General features: G+C 43.4%; 1 protein-coding gene across 3 annotated transcripts in view; it reads left to right on the forward strand.

The window, feature by feature from the left end:
• The window catches only part of LOC145359262 (anion exchange protein 2-like), a 61182-nt gene extending 39354 nt beyond the window's left edge, over window positions 1-21828 (forward strand). Inside the window, exons 15-22 of one of the 3 annotated variants that reach the window (XM_080213777.1) lie at window positions 695-889; window positions 3169-3348; window positions 5607-5696; window positions 8611-8768; window positions 11800-12053; window positions 15925-16094; window positions 18705-18878; window positions 20565-21828. In XM_080213777.1, coding sequence (XP_080069903.1) covers window positions 695-889; window positions 3169-3348; window positions 5607-5696; window positions 8611-8768; window positions 11800-12053; window positions 15925-16094; window positions 18705-18878; window positions 20565-20645 — 1302 coding nt within the window. In that variant the 3' untranslated portion in view covers window positions 20646-21828. The remainder of the gene's footprint in view (window positions 1-694; window positions 890-3168; window positions 3349-5606; window positions 5697-8610; window positions 8769-11799; window positions 12054-15924; window positions 16095-18704; window positions 18879-20564) is intronic. The other 2 variants (XM_080213778.1, XM_080213779.1) reach the window with 2 other exon arrangements.
• Window positions 21829-22153: the final 325 nt, after the last annotated feature.

A 22153-nucleotide genomic window follows, 5' to 3' on the forward strand; every position in this document is an offset into this window, starting at 1 on the left:
CTTTCTACACTGTAGGGATTCTATGACACCAGATTGTGCACCACGTGCTTGTCAACCTTGCAAATTAAGTATTCACAAACTAATTCAATTCGATAATGCTTAAGTGCTTAAAATGCTTAAGTAGTTTGGCAGTATTGGAAATGGGAATGGATAAAATAAAATATTCCCTTTGGCATTGAAGATAGAATGCAAAGGTACCATTGTCTCTGTGTTGTGTCTGCATGCACAATCCAGGAATGTATATTTTAGACACTCCAACTGTTAACATTGTCCTTTGAGCCTTATTCGGAACCACACGATTGGACACTGTGGATGTGTATATACTTGGAACTCCCGACGTGGTGCAGTAGATAGAGGTTACATGTCATATGATGTTGCACTATTCACATCAAGCTCCAGTTGTGCAGTGATAGCTTAAGTATAATGTCCCTGCCATATATTTTTTTTTAAGTCATTCACGGGATGTGGGCATTGCTGGCTGGTAAATGTACAGACGGTTCCAGCCAGCTGGTGTATACAGCTTACAATAATTTATAAACCGATCAAATGGTACTAGTAAGGTACAGCTCTTCGACAATTTCTGTGTTACACGGAATGATGCTTAATCGCAAAGTTCCTGCGTTATGAACAATAATTGCTCTGAAATATTAAACGTATTAGTTTGAAATCATAATCTCTAAACTCTCTCTTCTAGTTCAGTAAAAGCTTTAACTTCAGTTACCTCGCTGGCCGGATTTGGATCGGATTCTGGTTGATTATCATCGTCATCCTTCTCGTTGCCTTTGAAGGCAGCTTCTTGGTTCGGTTCATTTCCCGATTCACTCAGGAGATTTTCTCCATCTTGATCTCCCTCATTTTCATCTATGAGACTTTCAACAAGCTGTTCAAGGTAATGTATCAACACATTAAAACATGTAAGATGGAAGCCAACTGAGTAAGTGGATCTTGACAATAAGAGGGAGGCTGAGCGTAAAACCATAGCAGAAGACTTGGGGGCAGCACGGTGGCACAGTGGTTGGCACTGCTGCCTCACAGCACCAGGGACCCTGGGTTCAATTCCAGCCTCGGGTGACTGTCTGTGCAGAGTTTGCACATTCTCCCTGTGTCAGTGCGAGGTTTCCTCTGGCCGGGTGCTCCGGTTTCCTCCCACACTCCAAAGATGTGCAGGTTAGGCGGATTGCCCCTTAGCGACAGGGGGATTAGCAGGGTAAATACGTGGGGTTACAGAGATACGGATGTTCTTGGTGCAGGCCCGTTGGGCTGAAGAGCCTCCCTCTGCTCTGTAGGAATTCTATGATTCTATTAAAATTAATTACCGGAATATGTGAGAATGATTTTGGCAGACTGTGTATTGGAGTGACACCAAGCAGAGACTCAGTGAGGGGGACATTAATAGAATGCATGGGGAGAAATCTAGCAAAGAACGTGTGTGTCAGGTTGGTGGTTATTTTAGAGTCCAAACAGACTTTTGTCACAGATATGAGACTATATTTAAATGGAAAAGCAGACATGTGCAGCAGATTGGATTCATTTTTGCAGTTTTACCATTGATAGCAACAAATCCAACAATAGCTCATGTGTCACAATGCAATATTCCAAGGTATTTTGACAGAGAGGAGATTGAACAATGATCAGGAGGTTGGCTGAGGTGGCAAACCTGCTTGGGAATGATTTAAGATTCTTTGGGGATCTGAAATCGTAACTGGCTTGCTATCATTAACAGAGATAGCTGCAAGGAACTGAAATCGAGCAATTTTAATAATAGTAAATGCATGAAGAATAAAAATATGAACAAAAGTGGAATGAAGATGACAATAATTGAAAAATACTCAGAATCAGTGGGTGCAATCTTACCCACTGTTCACGCCATGCTCCCGCTACAGTGAGATTGGAGAATTTGGCACCCAGCCAAATTTCCGTTCACTGCGGCGGGATGGCCCATTGACATGAACAGGTTAAGAAGGTTCTGGTCATGGAGTTTTACGGCACAGAAAGAGGCCTTTCATCCCATTGTATCTGTGCCAGCCATCAAGCACCTCTTTATTCTAATCCTATCTTCCAATTTGTGGTCCGTAGCCTTACATGCAATGGTTTTCAAGTGCTCATTTAAATGCATCTTAAATGCTATGAGGGTTCCCACCTCTATCACCCTTTCACACAGTGAGTTCCAGATTCCTTCCACACCCTGAGTGAAAAAGGTTTTCCTCAATCGCCTCTAAATCTCCTGTCCCTCACCTCAAATCTATACCACTTGGCATTTGCCCCTCTACTAAATTTCTCCCCATCTACCCTATCTATGTCCCTCATAATTTTGTACACCTCAATCAGGTCACCCCTCAGCCTTCTCTGATCTTGTTCATTCCACTATCAGCAAGAACGGAGAATTTGGTACTGAGCCAAATCTCCATTCACAACAGCGGGACTGGAGAATCCCAGCTGCAGATAAGGTCGGACCATCATGGCGTCTGAGTTTTTCCAGCGTTCTCTGTCAGCAGGGTCGTGATATTTTGTCACCTCACTCCATCCATCCAAATGGAACTTGGTTTCTAATTACTGAAGATTAGTACACCATATCGAACAATTTTCGCCGTTTCAAATGGATTGGGCATTATAAGTTTGGCAGAAGATGTTTGATAATGGAGCTATTTGGTCAGTCTTTTCTCTTTCTAAAGATGTATGGGTTAGGTCGATTGGCCATCTTAAATTGACCCTAATGTCAGGGAGGATTAGCAGCGTAAATAAGTCAGGTTATGGGAATAGGACCTTGGTGGGATTGTGGTCAGTGCAGACTGGATGGGCAGAATGGCCTCCTTCTGCACTGTAGGGATGGTGTGATTCTTTCATGGATGCACCTGACTTCTTGTCCTGCATGGGATATCTCGTACATGGGATATCAAACATAGACCACGTGGGGATTGAAGAATTCTCCAGTTAATACTTGGGGGTTTTTCATTGTCTCTATTAATGTCAGCACAGGCTCACAGTTGAAGAAATGAAATGGTAAGTTGCAATAATTATCAGCATTCTCCTGCTGATTGTCTCACACGTTCTCTTCCCTAAAGGTTGGTCAGAAAAAATATTGGAAAGCTGTCTTTGTTTCCATTCAAAAAAAAGAATGTTTAATGGAAAACATTTTTCTTCACTCAGTGATGTATTTTTTTTAAACAGATTTTTAAAGCACATCCCTTGCTTGCTGCTTACAACGAAACAGTGAATGGCACGATCACAGATGCTGTGAAAGATCCGCAGCCCAACACTGCACTGCTCTCTCTTGTTCTCATGTTCGGAACCTTCTCCATTGCCTTTTCCTTAAGAAAACTGAAAACCAGTCAATTCTTTCCAGGAACTGTAAGTAACGTGACTAAAAATTAACTTCCTGCACTTGCACTTGAATATAATTTTCTAAAGAATATGCTTGCAATCAGCTCCACTACACGGTCAATGTCTGTCTGAACAATCAGATAAACTCGTCAAATCATGTCTTCCTAAATTAAAATGCATGTAGAAGTTATTTTTTTGATCAGACAAACCAACAAATCTTTCATATGTGTTACTTTCTTTAGTAGTATCTCACATGCAATTGATGCGAATTCCCCCAAGCTTCTAGGCCTGATTAATCTCTTCTGGCAATGTCACTCAATTCAAATCTCCAGACCTCCCATAAAAACTCAATTCTTCAAACCCATTTGAACTTGCAGGCTTCGCTGAGCCAACCTGACTCTCCAATCCAGACAGACTCTCCAAACCCTCCTGACTTGAACAGTTTTATAGGCCTCCCCAATACAGTCTGATGGTCCAAGCTCTTTTAACCTAACTCAGATTGTTTCTTCTGGCTCCTGCATTACATCAATTGAATTAGACAATGTACATTTTATTAGTGCCACATAAGACCCAATTTGGACAATACCCATTCAGAGTAGAAAGAGAGAGAGCGAGATCTGTAAACTTTCACAAATAGCAATGTGACAATGACAAAATAATCTGCTTTTGTAATGTTGATTGAGGGATATATAATGGCCAAGAAACAGAGCATCTCCTATAATAACTCCAGGAGACAGCTGTAAAGGAACAGTGCTTTATTGCACAAAATAAAGTAAAGCAAAACCATAAGACTGTGAAGAACACAAACAGTTCCCAACCAGGATAATACAATAATGGACCCACTCAGGGGCTTGCTTTATACAGGGCTTCATATACAAGCTCCACCTCATGAGTTAATTACCAATCCCCAGGGAGCTTGTATTCAATGAGTCCTACAGTGAGGTCAATCAGTGATTCCCCATCCAAGTCGGGGGGGTATCACATCTCCCCTGTTTTCCTTCCAAATAGGATCTTCTACATCCACCTGAGCAGACAAATGGAGCCATGGTTTAGCATCTCATCCAACAGACAATACCTCCAATCAGTACATCACTTTCCTTGTGTCAGCCTTGATTTTTATGCTTAAGTCCTAGATTGGGGCTTAAACCCAAAAGCACCTTGTGATTCAGAGTGAGAAAGTTACCAACTGAGCCAGGCTGACACTCAAATCAGAAATGCTTGCCTCTGTAAACTATAGTTTCAGTATGGATTAGTAGTAATTGCATTTAATGAATGCTTTATATCCTCTCAGCCATGGATTTGACTCACGTGTATTGGATAAATTATGTGCTCCAGAAGCAAGGGAAAAGAACTCTGTTACATTGTAAATCTATCTTGCAATTAATTAAGACCTCCTTCTATGGCCATCCCCACCCACTGTTTTAATGTGCTTTTAAACAATATCAGCATGGCACCACTAGAAGGGAAGTGTGTGAGTTGATCCCCGCTTAGCTTCACTTTTGCCTTGAGCAGAACACACACACAAACACACATACACACAAACCACAGACACACACACACAAACACACATACACACACACACAAACCACAGACTTACACACACACACACACACACACACACCACTGATGTCGACAAGGCTTCTCTTTGCAGTCATCCGCTGCATATGCTCCAAGGCAGCAACTTCAATATGGTTTGACGAAAATATTGAGACTCTTCTCAATGTCATGTAGCATGATCAAAGGCTGTTCACCATGCTGTACCTGTACTTCATCTTGCTGCAGGCTGTTTGACCACCACTGGTGACCATGTTGTGTTAGTATAATTATATGCGCACCAATCACTCATGGGTAATTGGGTTAACACATGTGAGTTCATTTGTTAGGACTAGGCGCATGAGAACAGTTGTACAGAGGTATAAATCTTACAGACATCAGAGGTGTGTGTGTGTGTTTGTGTGTGTGTGTGTGTGTGTGTGTGCTCTGCTCAAAGTGAAACTGAGACAGGACCAGAAGGCACACTTCCCTTACGGTGATGTCATGTTGATATTCCTTAAAGGCATATTACAATACCGACCACCATTATACCTTCTGCAACAACACATAAAGAGCTCTTTCTATTCCTTAAGCACCTCCCATAACAATGTGTTGAGAAAGCTTTCACTGAGAAATCTCCCACTCACAGTGAAAGTAGGTATTATTCCACCTAGATAACTGTATGCTTAGTTGGGCTTTTAATCATCTGAAGTGAACCTTACGATGAAAGTTCTCTCTTTTCCCCCTGTTAGCTCCGTCGTATAATCGGTGACTTTGGTGTTCCCATTGCCATTCTTGTCATGGTGCTGGTAGATTTCTTCATCAAAGACACCTACACACAGGTTAGTACAGTTGCTCACTGATCATTACCTCATCAATAATGACTCTCTTTCTTCCTTGGCAGGGCAGGTAAAAACATTTCTTTAGCGTCAAGTTAGCTCCCAGATGACATGTCTGGCAATGGGAGATTGAAACTGAACTAGCGTCTGTGGTGAGCTCAGTAATCCTCTTCCAGACAACAGGTAGCACTCCATGTTGTTACTGGCGAGTGACCAGATATACTGGCTTATTAATGGAATTGGGAAGGGTAAGTTAACCACAGTCAGCTGGTGTTCCTGCTGCAGAATGTGAAATACCTTCAAATTTGAATGCTGTAAATGTAAAATAATCCTCACTGAACTAACAGGTGCTTACGACGGGAGCAAAAAAATGCTGGAAAAGCTCAGCTTGTTTAGTGGAAAGAGGTACAGAATTAATGGATGGGATTTTCCAATCCCATCCATCATGGGAATCGTTACAAGTGGGTCTGAAGTTTTGATGGCTTGGCATTAGATCTGTTGACTTTGGGCACAAATTTTCAGTCCTGCAGCAGCGCGGGACCAGAAAATTATACCCATTGTTTCAGGCTGGAGCTGGAAAATAAGACAGATGTAACATGTTTTAAGCCAATACAGAGACAGGGAATGTGTGGGGATGGGGAAATGAGTATGCAGCAGGGTGGATGGCATTTTACAACTTTCTGGACACAACACAAAGGTCAACTCTTTCAGATCATTTCTGTCCCTATTATTTCTTGGTGCTCCCGATCCTATGGGCAGAATTCTCCTCAGCCCCTGTCAGTAGGTGCAATGGCAAACATGGGGCTGGGTAAAGGTGAGGGTTTGAATTCAGCACGGTGGCACAATTGTTAGCACAGCTGCTTCACAGTGCCAGGGACCTGGGTTCAGTTCTCGGCTTTGGTCACTGTCTGTGCGGAGTTTACACATTCTCCTCTTATCTGCATGGGTTTCCTGCGTGTGCTCTGGTTTCTTCCCACAGTCTGAAAGATGTGCTGGTTAGGTCGATTGGCCATGCTGAATTGCCCCTTAGTGTCATGGGGGCTAGCTAGGGTAAATGCATGGGGTTATGGCGATAGGGCCTGGGTTGGATTGTGGTTGGTGCAGACTCGATGGGCCGAATGGCCACCTTCTGCACTGTAGGATTCTATGATAGGAGGCCCAAAAAAATGGCTTTACACCAGCATGAATTTCCCATGGGATTTTTTTGTTGGTGCCCGCCATGGCAGATCAGAAAAACCCACTGTAGATTGGCATGAAACTCATTTTCATTCCACAGATGAAGACCTGATCACCCATGCCCAATTCTCCGTGGCCCCAGCAAGATAAACATGCTGATGCAAAACACGTTTGGAAAACTGATGTCAGGACTCACTTGAACAATGTCTAGGGCTGCTTCTGGGGTGCAGGATGGAGGCTGTTGTCAACCCTGGGCCCTGGAGCACCACAGCAGTGGTGGAGGGAGCATCTGCAGGTGGAGGAGGTCCATCTTCCAGCCTCAGAGTTTTTCTGGGAAATCCACTTTCATTTTCAGGAAGTGCACCTTCTTTCTTCATTAGTAGGTCAGTGTTGCTGGGCGCCTTTCCAAGACGATGCCCAGATAGTCAGCAGAGTATGTGCCATCAAGCCTGCCCCACCATGGAAATGGCACTAAATCCCTGAGTGCATAATTAATGAGGTCAGGGCCTGAAGATTTGACTTTTTTTCCCATTGGCCTCCACAGTGGGAAACATTCCATATTCCCATCCTCTCCCAGCAACACCATCCCCCAGCCCCATAGGACTTGGTATCAAGATGGGAGAATTTCACTCTATGCTTCAGAATCATAGAATCCCTACAGTGCAGAAGGAGGCCATTTGGCCCACTGAGTCTGCAATGACAACAATCTCAACTAGGCCCTATCCCCATAATCCCACATATTTACCCTGCTAGTCCCCCTAAGATTCAGGGCAATTTAACATGGCAAATTCATCTAACTCACATACCTTTGGACTCTGGGAGGAAACCAGGGCACTCAGAGAAAACCTACACAGACACAGAAGAATGTGCAAACTTCACAGAAATAATGACCGAGGCCGGAATTAAATCCGGACCCCTGGCACTGTGAGGCAGCAGTGCTAATCATTGTGCCACCCACAGTTTATTTACTTGTTCCAATACTGTCTCCTTTTGCCTTTAATCATCATCCCTGTTGTCATTTAATCTCAGGATTCCATCCCGTTACAGATCTTCTCTTCTGTATCCCATTCCACTTCCCTCCCACCCCCCTGCCCCTCCCCCTCCCCCCACAGCCCCACCACCCCACCTGCTTTCCTTATCTCTAGCCTTGTTTAAAATCTGTTGCATCTCTAATTTCCTCCAGTTCTGAGGAAAGGTCGTTAATCTGAAACATTAATTCTGTACTGTCTCCACTGAGTAGCTTCAGAATTTTCTGCAGTATTTTGTTTTTATATTCTACGTTGTCTAGTTGTGTGTTCTTGGTTGGTTGTGTGCGGTACTGTATACAAATGAGAAAGCCCCAGGTTTGATTCTGAACAACCTTTGCCCAAACGCCCTGACATTAGATAAATGTCGGAAAGCTCCGTAGGGTGAGAGCCTGCACATCATCGCAGGGTTAACAGGGATAGAGTGGGGGTGGGGGAGAGGAGGAGGGGGTAAGATGATCTTTCAGAGAGTTGGAGCAGACTCAATGGGTTGAATGACTTCTTTCTGGACCATAGGGTTTCTATGGTTCATGTCATTTCATGAGAAGATGTATTTGCGTGGAGTCATCAGTAATTTAGCTGTACCTCTTAAACCAGATGTTAGTTTTTGCATAAGTCAACTGACTAAAGTTAAAACCGAGCTGCAATTAATTATTATTTGTATGTGTCTTTATTTTGCAAAGCTAGTTTACTCCATTTAATTCTTTTCATTGCAGAAACTCTTTGTTCCAGATGGTCTTCAGGTGACAAGACCCCAAGACAGAGGCTGGATAATCAACCCTCTTCAAGATTTCCCCTATTGGATGATTGCTGTCTCAGTTGTTCCAGCCATTTTGGTTTTCATTCTTGTCTTCATGGAGTCTCAAATCACAACGTAAGTACTTTGAAGGCAAATGTGGCTCTAAAATTCTACGAGGAATAACATTCTTTGAGGGTGAAAGCCAGGATGGGAAATGGTATCGTCCACTATATGTATTTTTCTTTCTAGTGCTGGAAGGATTGTTTCCTAAGCCCTGAGGTCTGGCTACGCTCTTCACTACCTGCAGAACTAAGGGCACGGTGGCACAGTGGTTAGCACTGCTGCCTCACAACGCCAGGGACCTGGGTTTGATTCTTAGCTAGGCTCACTGTGCAGAGTCAGCACATTTTCCCTGTGTCCACAGCTGCTCCGGTTTCCTCCCACAGTCCAAAAGACATGTTAGTTAGGTGCACTGGCCATACTAAAATTCTCCCTCAGTGTACCCGAACAGGCGCAGGAGTGTGGCAACTAGGGGATTTTTACAGTAATTTCATTGCAGCATTAATGTAAGACTAGGACAAAGAACAGTACAGCACAGGAACAGGCCCTTCAACCCACCAAGCCTGCACCAATCGCATTGTCCTATCTAGACCAACTGCCTGTTTATGTGTCTATCCAGATAAGTCTTAAATGTCACTAATGTGTCTGCCTCAACCAACTCACTTGATAGTGCATTCCAAGTCCCTGTGTAAAAAACTTTCACCGCACATCACTACTGAACCTTTCTCCTCCTTAACTTGAACTTGTGTCCACTTGTTATTGTCATTTCTGCCGTGGGAAAAAGCTTCCAACTGTTCACCCAATCTATGCCCCTCATAATTCTATAAAATTTTATCAAGTTGCCCCTCAGTCTCCACCTTTTCAGGGAGAACAATCCCAATTTATTCAACCTCTCCTCATAACTAATATCCTCCATACTCCCCATACATGCTGGTAAATCTTTTCTGCTACTCTCCCTCCAAAGCCTCCATGTTCTTCTGGTGGTGTGGCAACCAGATTTGGACACGGTATTCGAAATGTGGCCGAACTAGCATTTTATATAACTGCAACATAATTTGCCAACTTTTACACTCGGTGTCCTGGCCGATGAAGGCAAGCACTCCATACACTTTCTCCACCACCTTTTCCACTTGTGCTGCCGCTTTTAAGGATCTGTGGACCTGTACTCCCAGATCCCTCTGTGTGTCTATGCTCCTATGGTTCTGCCATTTATTTTGTAGCTCCCACCTGAATTGGATCTACCAAAACACATCACCTCACATTTGTCCAGATTAAGTTCCATGTGCTATTTCTCTGCCCAATTTTCCAGACTTTCTACATCCTGCTGTATTCTCTGACAATCTCCACCACTAACCGCAGCTCCAGCAATCTTAGTATCAGCCACAAACTTGCTAATCGGAACTGCTACATTCTCTTCCAAGTAATTTATATACATTACAAAGAACAGAGTTGTTTGCGGACTACCTGTGACACCAATAAATAAACTTTAACTAAACATGGCAAGCCAAAATAAAAAAACGACAAAGGTATAATTCATCAGGGCTACTTATTTTATTTATTGTTAACTTTAATCATGTTTGGAACCAGTGAAAAATCTCCTGTCACTTATCCGATTTATATTCTTACCTCTATGCCTGTTACCTCCAGGCTCAATTATTCCAATGCTCGCCTGGCCGGCCACCCACCACCTTTCACTCATCCAAAACTCTTCTGCTCATATTCTATTGTCCACCAGCTTACCACCCAGTCATTACCAAACAACACTGGCTTCCAATACCACAAATTCAACTTTAAGATCTCTACTCTTGTGTTTAATTTCCATCAAGTCCCAGATTCAAGAAGTAAAGGAACAGAGAATAATTGGATTAGTTGTTGTTATTCTAGTAGGAAGATGGACAAGGGCGGCATACCTGGTACTCCAGTAAAGGATATACTTTAGGAAAAGGATTTAGTGTTGTAAGCTTCTCACACAGGCACATTCTTGAGTAAGTTGTATTCAAGGCTGATAGACATTTGATGCATCCGCAATTCATTATTTATTTATTTTATTCATTTTATGGGATGTGTGCCAGACCAGCATTTATTGCCCATCCCTAGTTGCCCTTTAGAAAGTGGTGGTGAGCTGCCTTCTTAAACTGCTGCAGTTCCTGAGTGTTGTAGACTCCCAGAGCCTCATAACCATCCACCTCAGAAGTCTGTTCATTTGACTCAAGTCTTTTGTATATTCTGCTTCTCTTCATGCTGCCATTGGTGGCCATGACCATCTAGGACCCTCAATCTGGAATGCGCTCCCTAAATCCTTCCATCCCTTCACCTTCTTCTTCTCCTCTAATAACCTCTATAAAACTAATTCATTCAACTAAGTTTTGATCACCCTTCCTACTAACTCCTTCTTTTGGTTCAGAGTCCAATTTGTTCCCAGCCCATAGACAAAAGGTAACCATTTTGGAATGATTTTCTCTGTTAATGTCTCTATAATGAAACGTATGAGTGAAGTTCACCAAAGAGCCTTAGACAGCACTTTCCAAACCCTTGACCACTTCCATCTAGAAGACAAGGGCAGCAGATACATGGGAACTCCACCACCTGCAAATTCCCCTCCAAACCATTCACCATCCTGACTTGGAAATATATCGCTGTTCCTTCGTAGTCAGTGGGTCAAAACCCTGGAATTCCTTCCCTAATGGCATTGTGGGTCAACCCACCACACGTGAACGGCAGCATTTCAAGAAAAAAAGTAAAGTTTATTTATTAGTCACAAGTAGGCTTACATTAACACTGTAATTAAGTTATTGTGAAAATCCCCTCCAAGTCACTTACCACCCTGACTTTGAAATATGTCATTGTTCCTTCACTGTCACTGGGTCAGAATCCTGAAATTCCCTCCCTAACGGCACTATAGGTCTATCGACATCTCAGGGACTGTAGCAATTCAAGAAGGCAGCTCACCACTACCTTCTCAAGGGCAACTAGGGATGGGCAATAAATACTGGTCTGGTCGATGAGGTCCATGTCCCACGATTGAATTAAAAAAAAGGAATAATGACCTCAAATTGCCATTAAAGTGCAATTGTTGGGAGTCTAACCTTTTTTTTGTCTCTTTCAGACTTATTGTCAGTAAAGCAGACCGGAAGATGGTGAAAGGTTCTGGATTCCATGTGGACTTGCTGTTGATTGTGGTAATGGGTGGAATTAGCGCGATTTTTGGAGTGCCTTGGCTTAGTGCTACAACTGTGAGGACCGTCACCCATTGCAATGCCCTGACTGTGATGAGCAAATCTGTTGCACCAGGAGACAAGCCCCAGATTCAAGAAGTAAAGGAACAGAGAGTAACTGGATTCGTTGTTGCTATCCTAGTAGGTGAGTGAGGATGGACAAGGGCAGCATACCTAGTACTCCTGTAAAGGATATACTTTAAGAGAATGATTTAGTGTGGTAAGCCTTTCACATAGGCACATTCTTGAGTAAGTTGTTTTCAAGGCTGACAGACACTTGGGGTATTCTCAGTTCTTTATTTATTTATTTTATGGGGTGTGGGCCTCATCGACCAGACCAATATTTATTGTCCATCCTTAGTTGCCCTTCAGAAAGTGGTGGTGAGCTGCCTTCTTAATCTGCTGCAGTTCCTGAGTGTTGGTCCACCCACAGTGCTGTTAGGGAGGGAATTCCAGGATTTTGACCCAGTGATAGTCAAGGTTCGGTGAGATATTTCAAAGTCAGGGTGGTGAGTGACTTAGAATCATAGAATTCCCACAGTACAAAATGAGGCCATTTGGCCCATTGAGAATGCACTGACCACAATCCCACCCAGGCTACAACTGTGGGGACCGTCAGCTCACCACCACTTTCGCACCCAGGCCCTATCCCCATAACCCCACGCATTTATCCTGCTAGTCCCCCTGACACTAGGGTCAATTTAACACAGCCAATCAACCTAACCTGCACATCTTCAGACTTGGAAGGAAACCTCCAGGTTGTGCTGTTTCTAGATATCTGCTGCTTTTGTCTTTGTAGATGGTTGTGATTGTGGGTTGGGAAGCTGCTGCCTAAGGAACCTTGGTGGGTTCCTGCAATGCATCTTATAGATGGTACTCATGGCTGCCACTGTTCATTGATGGTGGAGAGATGGAATGTTTGTGGAATGCAAGTGTGCTGCTTTGTCGTGGATAGTGTCAAGCTTCTTGAGTGTTGGTGGAGCTGCACTTATCCAGACGAGTAGAGAGTATTCCATTGCATTCCTGATTGTGTCCTGTAGATGGTCAATAGGCCTTGGGGAGTCAGGAGGTGAGTTACTCACCACAGGATTCCTAGGCTCTAACTTGCTCCAGTAGCCACAGTATTTATGTGGCTAGTCCAATTTTTGGTCAATGGTAACCACCAGGATGTTGATCGTGGGGCATTCAACGATGGTAATGCCATTCAATGTAAAGAGGTGATGGTTAGATCCTCTCTTGTTGGAGATGGTCATTGCCTGGCACTTGTGTGGCATGAATGTTACTTGCCACTTGTCAACCCAAGCCTGGATATTATCCATGTCTTGCTGCATTTGGACATGAACTGCTTCAGTATCTGAGGACTTACGGATGATACCGAACATTGTGCAGTCATCAGTGAACATCCCCACTTCTGACCTTATGACAAAAGGAAGGTCATTGATAACCTGGGGATCTCATAGAAACTTATAAAATTCTAACAGGGTAGATTCTGAAAGAATATTCCTGATGGTGGGGATTCCAGCCCCCTGTACTCTGTCCCCATCAAACACTTGCTGGACAGGTAGGTCATAGTTGAGGATAAGGGATAAACCTTTTAGAACTGAGGTGAGGACAAATTTCTTCACCCAGAGGGTGGTGAATATGTGGAATTCACGACCACAGAAAGCAGTTGAGGCCAATATGTTGTCTGACTTCAAGAAGAAATTAGGTATAGCTCTTAGGGCTAAAGGAATTAAGGGATATGGGAGGAAGGGGGGATCAGGAAATTGAATTCGATGATCAACCATGATCATGATGAATGGTGGAGCAGGCCTGAAGGGCCAAATGACCTACTCCTACTTCTAGTTTCTATGTTTCCATGTGTCATTATAGATGCAATTTAAGAAAGGTTTAGAATCATAGAATCCAACAGTACAGAAGGAAGCTATTCAGCCCATTAAGCCTGCACCGACAACAATCCCAGCTAGGTCCTACTCCTGTAACCCCACATTTTCACCCTGCTAATCTCCCTGACACTAAGGGACAATTTATCATTCACCTAACCTGCACATCTATGGGAGGAAACTGGAGAATCCGGAGGAAACCCGAGCAGACACGAGGAGAATGTGCAAACTTCACCCAGACAGTCACCCAAGGCTGGAATTGAACCCAGGTCCCTGGCGCTGTGTGGCAGCAGTGTTAACCACAGTGCCACCAAACTGATTTGGAAACTTAGTGTATTAAACTTCAGCTAACTCTGACTCGAGGACTGTTGCATTTGGCAGAGGTTTCCTGTGAACAAGCAGAAGATTTTCTTTCCTGGTGCAGTTTGGAACCCTGCTACCTCTGTTCTGTAGCACATTTTGCTTCACAAAAGTGCCTTAACATATCTCTCAAAGATTGTGCCATTCAAAGCACTTCATGTCCAATTAATTGCTTTGGCATGCAGTACCTGTTACTGTGTGGGTGAAAGTGGCAGAAACTTTGTACACTTGATGATGCCAAAGTCAGCAGGGGCGTGTTAGGTGCAGGACAAATGTTGCCTGGAGCACCAGAGGAACACCATGTTCTTTTTCAAAAAATGCAATAGACAGAAAGACTTGCATTTCCATAGCGCCTGTCACAGCCTTAAGCTGCCCCAAGTGCCTTACACCCAGAGTTTTTTTGAAGTGTAATTAATATTCCACTTCAAGAATGCCAGGCAGCATTCCCTTGGTACTAAAGCTTTCCAGCTTAAATGGAAGAATGCAACTACTGAGACAAGGTAGGAAGCACAGCAACCAATTGGTGCACAGCAAGCTCCCACACACAGCAATGTAATCATGACCAAATAGTGTGTTTTCGTCCTGTTGGCTGAAGGGTGATCATTGGCCAAGGTACCAGGTGAAGACACCTGCTGTTTATTGAATAGCGCCATTGGACCGTTTCTTTTCATCTCCAAGGGCAGGTGACATCTTGGTTTAATGTCTGACCTGAAAGGCAACATCTCTGACAGTGCAGCACTCCCTCAGTACTGCATCGCTGTGTCAACCTGAGCACTTCATGACCTCAAGATTTTAATTTAACATTTCATTGAAGGAAGCCATTGAAGGGATTCTACTTAAATGGTAGAATGAAACCCACTGAGACAAGCTCACTTAGTACCAGTTTGGTATAGAATCATAGGAAGGAATTTTATCATCTCGCCCATCATGGGACTTGTAGCTGGCAGGACATGAATGATACACATGTCCCTTGACCGCAGGATAAATTTTCCGGCCTTGGGGTGAGTACGGCTGGAAAATTCCACATTGGAATTGCTACAATGCAGAAGGAGGCCATTCAGCCCATTGAGCATATGTCAACAACAATTCCCCCAGGCCCTATATATCCCTGTAACCCCATGTATCTACCCTCATAATCCCCCTGACACTAAGGGGCAATTTACCATGGCCAATTGACCTAACCCACACATTTTTGGACTGTGGGAGGAAACCGGAGCACCCAGAGGAAATCCACGCAGACACGGAGAAAATTTGCAAACTCCACGCATTCAGTCACCCGAGGACAGAATTGAACCCAGATTCCTGGCTCTGTGAGGCCGCAGTGCTAACCGCTCATATCTTGCATCAGGGGTGAAACCACCTTAAGGAAAATATCTTTTCTTACTGCATTTTAAAAGGTTAAAAATACTAGTCCTTGCAGTCAAGTGTACCTCCTTCAATCTTCTAACCATAGAAAAGAATCAACAATTCCATTAGTTGTTTTCCGATCGAAGAATAATTGCCAGTATTCAGAGGTTAGGAGACAGAGAATTTGCATAGATCTCAGTACCCCATCACAAAGAAACTTTTCTGTGACTGGCAGAGCTATCAGAAAGCAGTATAGCTCAGTACTGCACCTCACATTGCACCTGTGATATAACTCCATCATCTGACCATTCATTGACAACAGCGAATTCAATTTCTTGACCTGGTTCAGCAAATAAGAGTACAGTTTGCTTGTGATTCTATCTGTATGATCACTCTCTCAATCTGTTGAATGTTTTAATTTTGCAGGTTTGTCTATTGTGATTGGAAGGGTTTTGCGTATGATCCCAGTCGCTGTCCTGTTTGGAATCTTTTTGTACATGGGAGTCACATCTCTGAATGGAATTCAGCTTTTCGATCGTATCCTCCTACTCCTGGTCCCACCTAAGTACCACCCGGACTGTGTTTATGTCCGCAAAGTAAGTTCTTGCATTGAAACAGTACTACCTATCGGAAGAGGCAGGTGATTAGTTAGAATGGGTGAGATTTTGCTGTAGAAGGAACAGTGAGGCTAATAGCTGAAGTGTACAACCTCCAGTGACCAGTGCACAGTTCAACTCCAAAATCACAAAGGTATTGAAATCACAACTGTCAACTCTCTGTGCTACTTCAGAAGCTACACTGGGATTTCAGAAAGATTCACAGCTTAGAAATGCATGGAACAGTGTGATATTGCAGTACTTACATGAAAGAACATAAGAACATAAGAAATAGGAGCAGGAGTAGGCCATCTGGCCCTTCGAGCCTGCCCCGCCATTCAATAAGATCATGGCTGATCTGTCGTGGCTCAGTTCCACATTCCCGCCCAGAACCCTTAATCCCCTCTCTTATCAAAAACCCATCAACCCGCGTCTTAAAAATATTTAGCAAGGCAGCCTCCACCACCTCAACGGGCAGAGAATTCCAGAGATTCACCACCCTTTGAGTGAAGAAGTTCTTCCTCAACTCCGTTCTAAACCATGCCCCCTTTATCTTGAGGCTGTGCCCCCTAGTCCTACTGTCCTTTCTGAGCGGGAAGAGTCTCTCCACCTCTATCCTATCCATCCCATTCATCATCTTATACGTCTCAATGAGATCTCCCCTCATTCTTCTAAACTCTAACGAGTACAAGCCTAGTTTATTCAGCCTCTCCTCATAGCTCAACCCCCTCAATTCCGGCATCAGCCTAGTAAACCTCCTCTGCACTCCCTCCAAGGCCAAAATATCCTTGCGTAAGTACGGTGCCCAAAACTGCACACAGTACTCCAGCTGCGGCCTCACCAATGCCCTATACAGCCGCAGCAAGACCTCCCTACTTTTATATTCAATCCCCCTCGCTATGAAGGCCAGCATCCCATTAGCCTTCCTGACCACCTGCTGCACCTGCAAGTTGGGTTTTTGCGACTCATGCACAAGGACCCGGAGGTCCATCTGCACCGTCGCCTGCTGCAGTTTTTCTCCGAAAGATATCTACTAATCTCTTGAGACTTACTTCGGACTTGCATATTCCAGTAAAGTTTCAGCAATGGCAACGTGATAAGTTTTAATACGTGCCAAACAACCTATCTAATACTGAAAATTAACTTTTACAAGTATGGGGTCTCATTCCTTCAGACTTTGATTATTCTCACTCTCTCTCTCTCTCTTTCTCTCTACTAATTACATCTTTCTTTCCCTCTCTTTATTTCAATTTTTGAAAATGAGTTGGCAAAAACTAAATGTTCTAACCAATTAATTGAGGAATAATTGAAGATTGCAGAATTCCTTGTCCTGCTCACTCAGGTCTCAAGAGTTCCTGAACAGGGTTTTGATCAGAAATGTCTCTCTAACTGGAGGAAATTCTGGTACAAAATCTCAGAGAAAGTCCAAAGGCAAGTGCAGTGAATGGCTGGTCACATTATCGGCCACAAAATACAATCCAATGAATATTGCATCTTCTTTCAAAGTCATCAGCAAAGTCATTGGCAAATTTAATCTAGCATAATTGAGGAACAAATGACATAATGAAATGTCAGCAGAAAATGCTGGCGGCACAGTAGCACAATGATTAGCATTGCTGCCTCACAGCGCCAGGGATCGAGGTTCGATTCCCAGCATGGGTCACTATCTCTACATGTGGAGTCTGCATGTTCTCCCCATTTCTGCGTGAGTTTTCTCTGGGTGCTCTGATTTCCTCCCACAATCCAAAAGATGTTTTGGTTAGGTGCATCAGCTACTAAATTCTCCCTCAGTGTACCTGAACAGGCACTGGAATGTGGCAACTAGGGAATTTCCACAGTAACTTCACTGCAGTGTTAAGACTGTAAGACATAGGAGCAGAATTAGGCCATTCGGCCCATCAAGTCTGCTCTGCCATTCAATCATGGCTAATTTTCTTTTCTCATGCCTATTCTCCTGCCTTTTCCCCATAACCCCTGATTCCCTTATCAGTCAAGAAGCTATCGACCTCTGTCTTAAAGATACTCCATGACCTGGCCTCCACAGCCTTCTGCGGCAAAGAGTTCACCACTCTTTGGCTGAAGAAATTTCTCCTCATGTCTGTTTTAAAGGATTGTCCCTTTAGCCTGAAGTTGTGCCCTCTGGTTCTAGTTTTCCCTACTAGTGGAAACACCCTCTCCACGTCCACTCTATCCAGGCTTCGCAGTATCCTATAAGTTGCAATAAGGTCCCCCCTCATTCTTCTAAACTCCAAGAGTGTCCTCAAATGTTCCTCATACAACAAGATCTTTAATCCTAATGCGATTAACGTGATCCTACATGCAACACTAATAAATAAATTTTAAGATCTCAGCAGGTCTGACAACATCTGTCAGATGACAGAATAGACCCAAGGTTCCCAAAGTAAATCCTGACTCTCCACAGCTGCTGTCAGACCTGCTGAGGGTTTTGGAGTATTTTGTGTTTTCGTTTCAGATTCCAGTATCCGCAGTAACTGTGCCTTTAACACAATGAAATGTTCCCTTTTGTTCAAGTTGTTCACAGAACTGAACGTGAAGCGTTTGGATTATTCTCAAATACTACATCTCAATGTTTCTATGTCTGTTATCTAGGTCCGCACCAGGCGTATGCACTTGTTTACTTTCATTCAGATTCTGTGCATTGCAGTCCTGTGGGTGATCAATAAGTCTGTTGCAGCCTTGGCTTTCCCCTTCGTGCTCATTCTCACAGTCCCTCTCAAGATGTTTGGACTCAAAAGGATCTTCTCAGAAGTAGAGATGCAAAGTGTAAGTACCTTAATACCGGAATAAGAAATCTTTTGAGCCGCTCTTCCCTGATAGTTATAAACCTATGCAGCCTAACTCCAAAGTAACAGAAGTTTGGCACTTGCTTTCAAAGAGACAGATAGCATTGCCCGAAATATCCTGGAGTATTCAAGAATAATGTGCAGGACACCATTACCAAACAAAACAGGGAGGGAAAAAAAAATCACCAGGGCATTCTTCAAAATGGTTTTTTTAAAAAATCTTTGACCACTCTTTTTGTTTGATGTAAAAATATTGACACTAGACTGGACTTGCCACATAAACACGGTGGCTACCAGAGCAGGTCAGAGGAGTACTGCACGAGTAACTCACCTATTGACACCCTGAAGGCTGTCCATCATCTACAAGGCACAAGTCAGGAAAACAGTGATGGAATACTCTCCATGGGATGGTGATGGCCAAGTGACATTATCATTAGACTATTAATCCAGAAGCTCAGTTAATGTTCCAGGGCCACTGCAGATGGTGGATTTTGAATTCAATAAAAAATATCTGGAATTAAGAATCTACTGATGACCATGAAACCATTGTTGGAAAAAACCTATTTGGTTCACTAATGTCCTTTGGAGAAGGAAATCTGCCATCCTTACCTGGTCTGGCCTACATATGGCCCCAGAGCCATAGCAATGTGGTTGACTCCGAACTGCCCTCCCAGAGGAACTAGGGATGGACAATGAATGCTGGCCAGCCAGCGATGCCCATGTCCCATGAATGAATAAAAAAAAACTTACCTGGGTGGATGCTGCTCCAACAACACTCAACAAAATTGACATAATTCCAGACAAAGCAGCCCACTTGGTTGGCACCACATCCACAAAAATCCATTCACTCCGCCACCAATGCTCAGTATTGTGTACTATCTGAAAGATGCACAGCAGAAATTCAGCAAAATAAATGCTGGCTTAGCCAGCAACACCCACATCCCTTGATTGAATTTTTAAAAATCATCCAATCAAGTTCTGGAGACTCTGGTCTTCTATTGACCTGAATAGGTGAGTTGCCAAGAGAATAGATATATTAGTCCACCAGTGATTGGAGGGTGGGAAAGTGGGGGAGGGAAAGGGGGGTGAATTGGATATGGGTAGTTATGTAGTGAAACCTCCAGGAACACATCTAATCGGAGTGATGGTCCTAAGAGATGCGTTACTTCTGTCCGTTCTTTATGAAATAGATCTGCACTGGATTGCCTGCATTACCTGGATATCCAGGCCCAGTAAGATCGCGATAGGTGAGAAATCGGGTGCGAACCCAATTATTTTGCCTATCTTGCAATCCTACCAGTTTGCCCCGCTCATTAGCCGGGTGGTACGAGAAGGTAAAATCACCTCCTTAGCTCCTTCCACGAGGCTATCTCTTCAACAACAGAAAGTCTTTTATTTCTCCAGAGATGCTGGCTGACCTGCTGAGTGTTTCCAGCATCTTCTGTTTTTGCTGTAAAGAGCGTTTGCACTATTTTGCTTGGTGTTTAGAATGGCATCAAGGTTTAACAATAATTTCCTCATGTCAAAATTCACAAGTGCTGTTTCTGAACATAAGGAATGAGACACTAATCTGCTTTCAGTAAAAGAGTTTAGACTCACTGCTGCCTTGAGAAATGCCTGTCCAGGAACTTGGTGAAGTAACAGTGCTTTTGTTTGTTTTCTGAAGCTGGATGGTGATAAAGCAGAACCTACCTTTGAGGAGAAGGAAGGAGTGGATGTTTATGATGAGACGATAATGCCAAGCTAAGCCCCTTGGAACCCATACAGGACACAACGTTGCAATGCAGCTTAAGAGACAACAGAAACATTCGCCTTTGTCTGACTTATTCCTCTTTATTAATTAATGAAAATCTGTGTAATAGCCAAAGGAGAGGATGAGCGATTCTAGTCTAACACAATAATGATGTAAGCAATGCTTAGTTTAGTTTTAGCTTTAGAAATGTACAATTACCAAAACACAATACAATTAGTTGGGGCTAAATGAAAACACATTGTGGTCATGGTAATCTGGCTCAGGAATTTGATTAGGTTTCCCCATGTTTAAAAGAAGGAAGTTGAAGAGACAAATTACCAAGAAGTATACAAACGTATGCTCTTTGTCCAGAGATCCCAGAATTTTCTTTATTAAGACCAGGATACAAATGGGATGTTAAGTATTCATTACTGACTCCATTTGAGTCAATCTAATTATGCCTTTGCTCATTTTGATTCCATTTCCATTGTAAGTAATGTTACTAAATCTCCAGATGGCAATATTAAAGAACCACCGCTCTCACATCATGCCCAAACTAATTACATTACATTCCAATGTGCATTTGTAAATCCAACAGCATGTTATTTTTTACACAATCTTGTACGCTTTTATAGGGTAAGTTCGAAATGCAGAATTATGCGCCTCGTTGCAAATTTTTGGGTTATCGTGTTTCCACAGAGAAATCAAATATACCTTGTAAAATAATGTTATTTATGTTCATAATTATTTTACAATTTGACCTCAGAGAAATCAGGTGAAATTTATAGTTTTGGGATTGGTGGTGCCGGAGTGTATGATGGCAAACTCTAGAAGACTTTTGTAGACCTGGATATTTACAAGGTTGGGGTGGGGGGCGTGCTTACAGAGTGGTTACAGGGGAAGAGGATGAAGTGGTGTGGGGCAACTCAAATGTCAGGAATGCGGAAGTTCTGCCACGTTTCATGGCAAGACCTGATTATTTTCTTTCTTCATTTCCCACTTGGTCAGTCAGATTGACACCAAAGAAGTGAGCAATGGAAACCCACTGCCAGAGGCTGTTAAATATAGGTCCTGGTAACTGGGAACATCACAGGCTGACGTGGGAATGGGTGGACTGGGGCAAAGAGTTGACCGTTGGGGTCGGGGGAGGGAAGGAGGAGAGGAGAGTCCAGGAAATATTGTAGGTTGATGGTTGTAATGGTGGGAGGAGATGGGGGGGTGGGGCGGGGGGTACGGTGTGAAGGATAGTTAGATTGGCAAACAGGAGGCGGGGAGAAGATCTGGAAATAATACAGGTTTTGAGGGAGGATAGGTGGCAGCTTGTCACAGCAAAATGATTTGTCTGAGGGACTGAAGGAAAACACTCTTGTTTCCCTTGGCCCACAAGCAGTGCTATAAATAGCTCTCAGGCGCTGGATGCAGCTGCTCCCATTACTGGGAAACCTAGCCAACCTCACGAGTTAAGTTTCAATTGTTGCAAAATATCAGAAATAGAACCTCATTGACATATTATAATGGACTGT

Source organism: Carcharhinus amblyrhynchos, chromosome 27 (genome assembly GCF_965287045.1).
Source record: "Carcharhinus amblyrhynchos chromosome 27, sCarAmb.v2.hapA, whole genome shotgun sequence".
NCBI classification, from domain to species: Eukaryota; Metazoa; Chordata; class Chondrichthyes; order Carcharhiniformes; family Carcharhinidae; genus Carcharhinus; species Carcharhinus amblyrhynchos.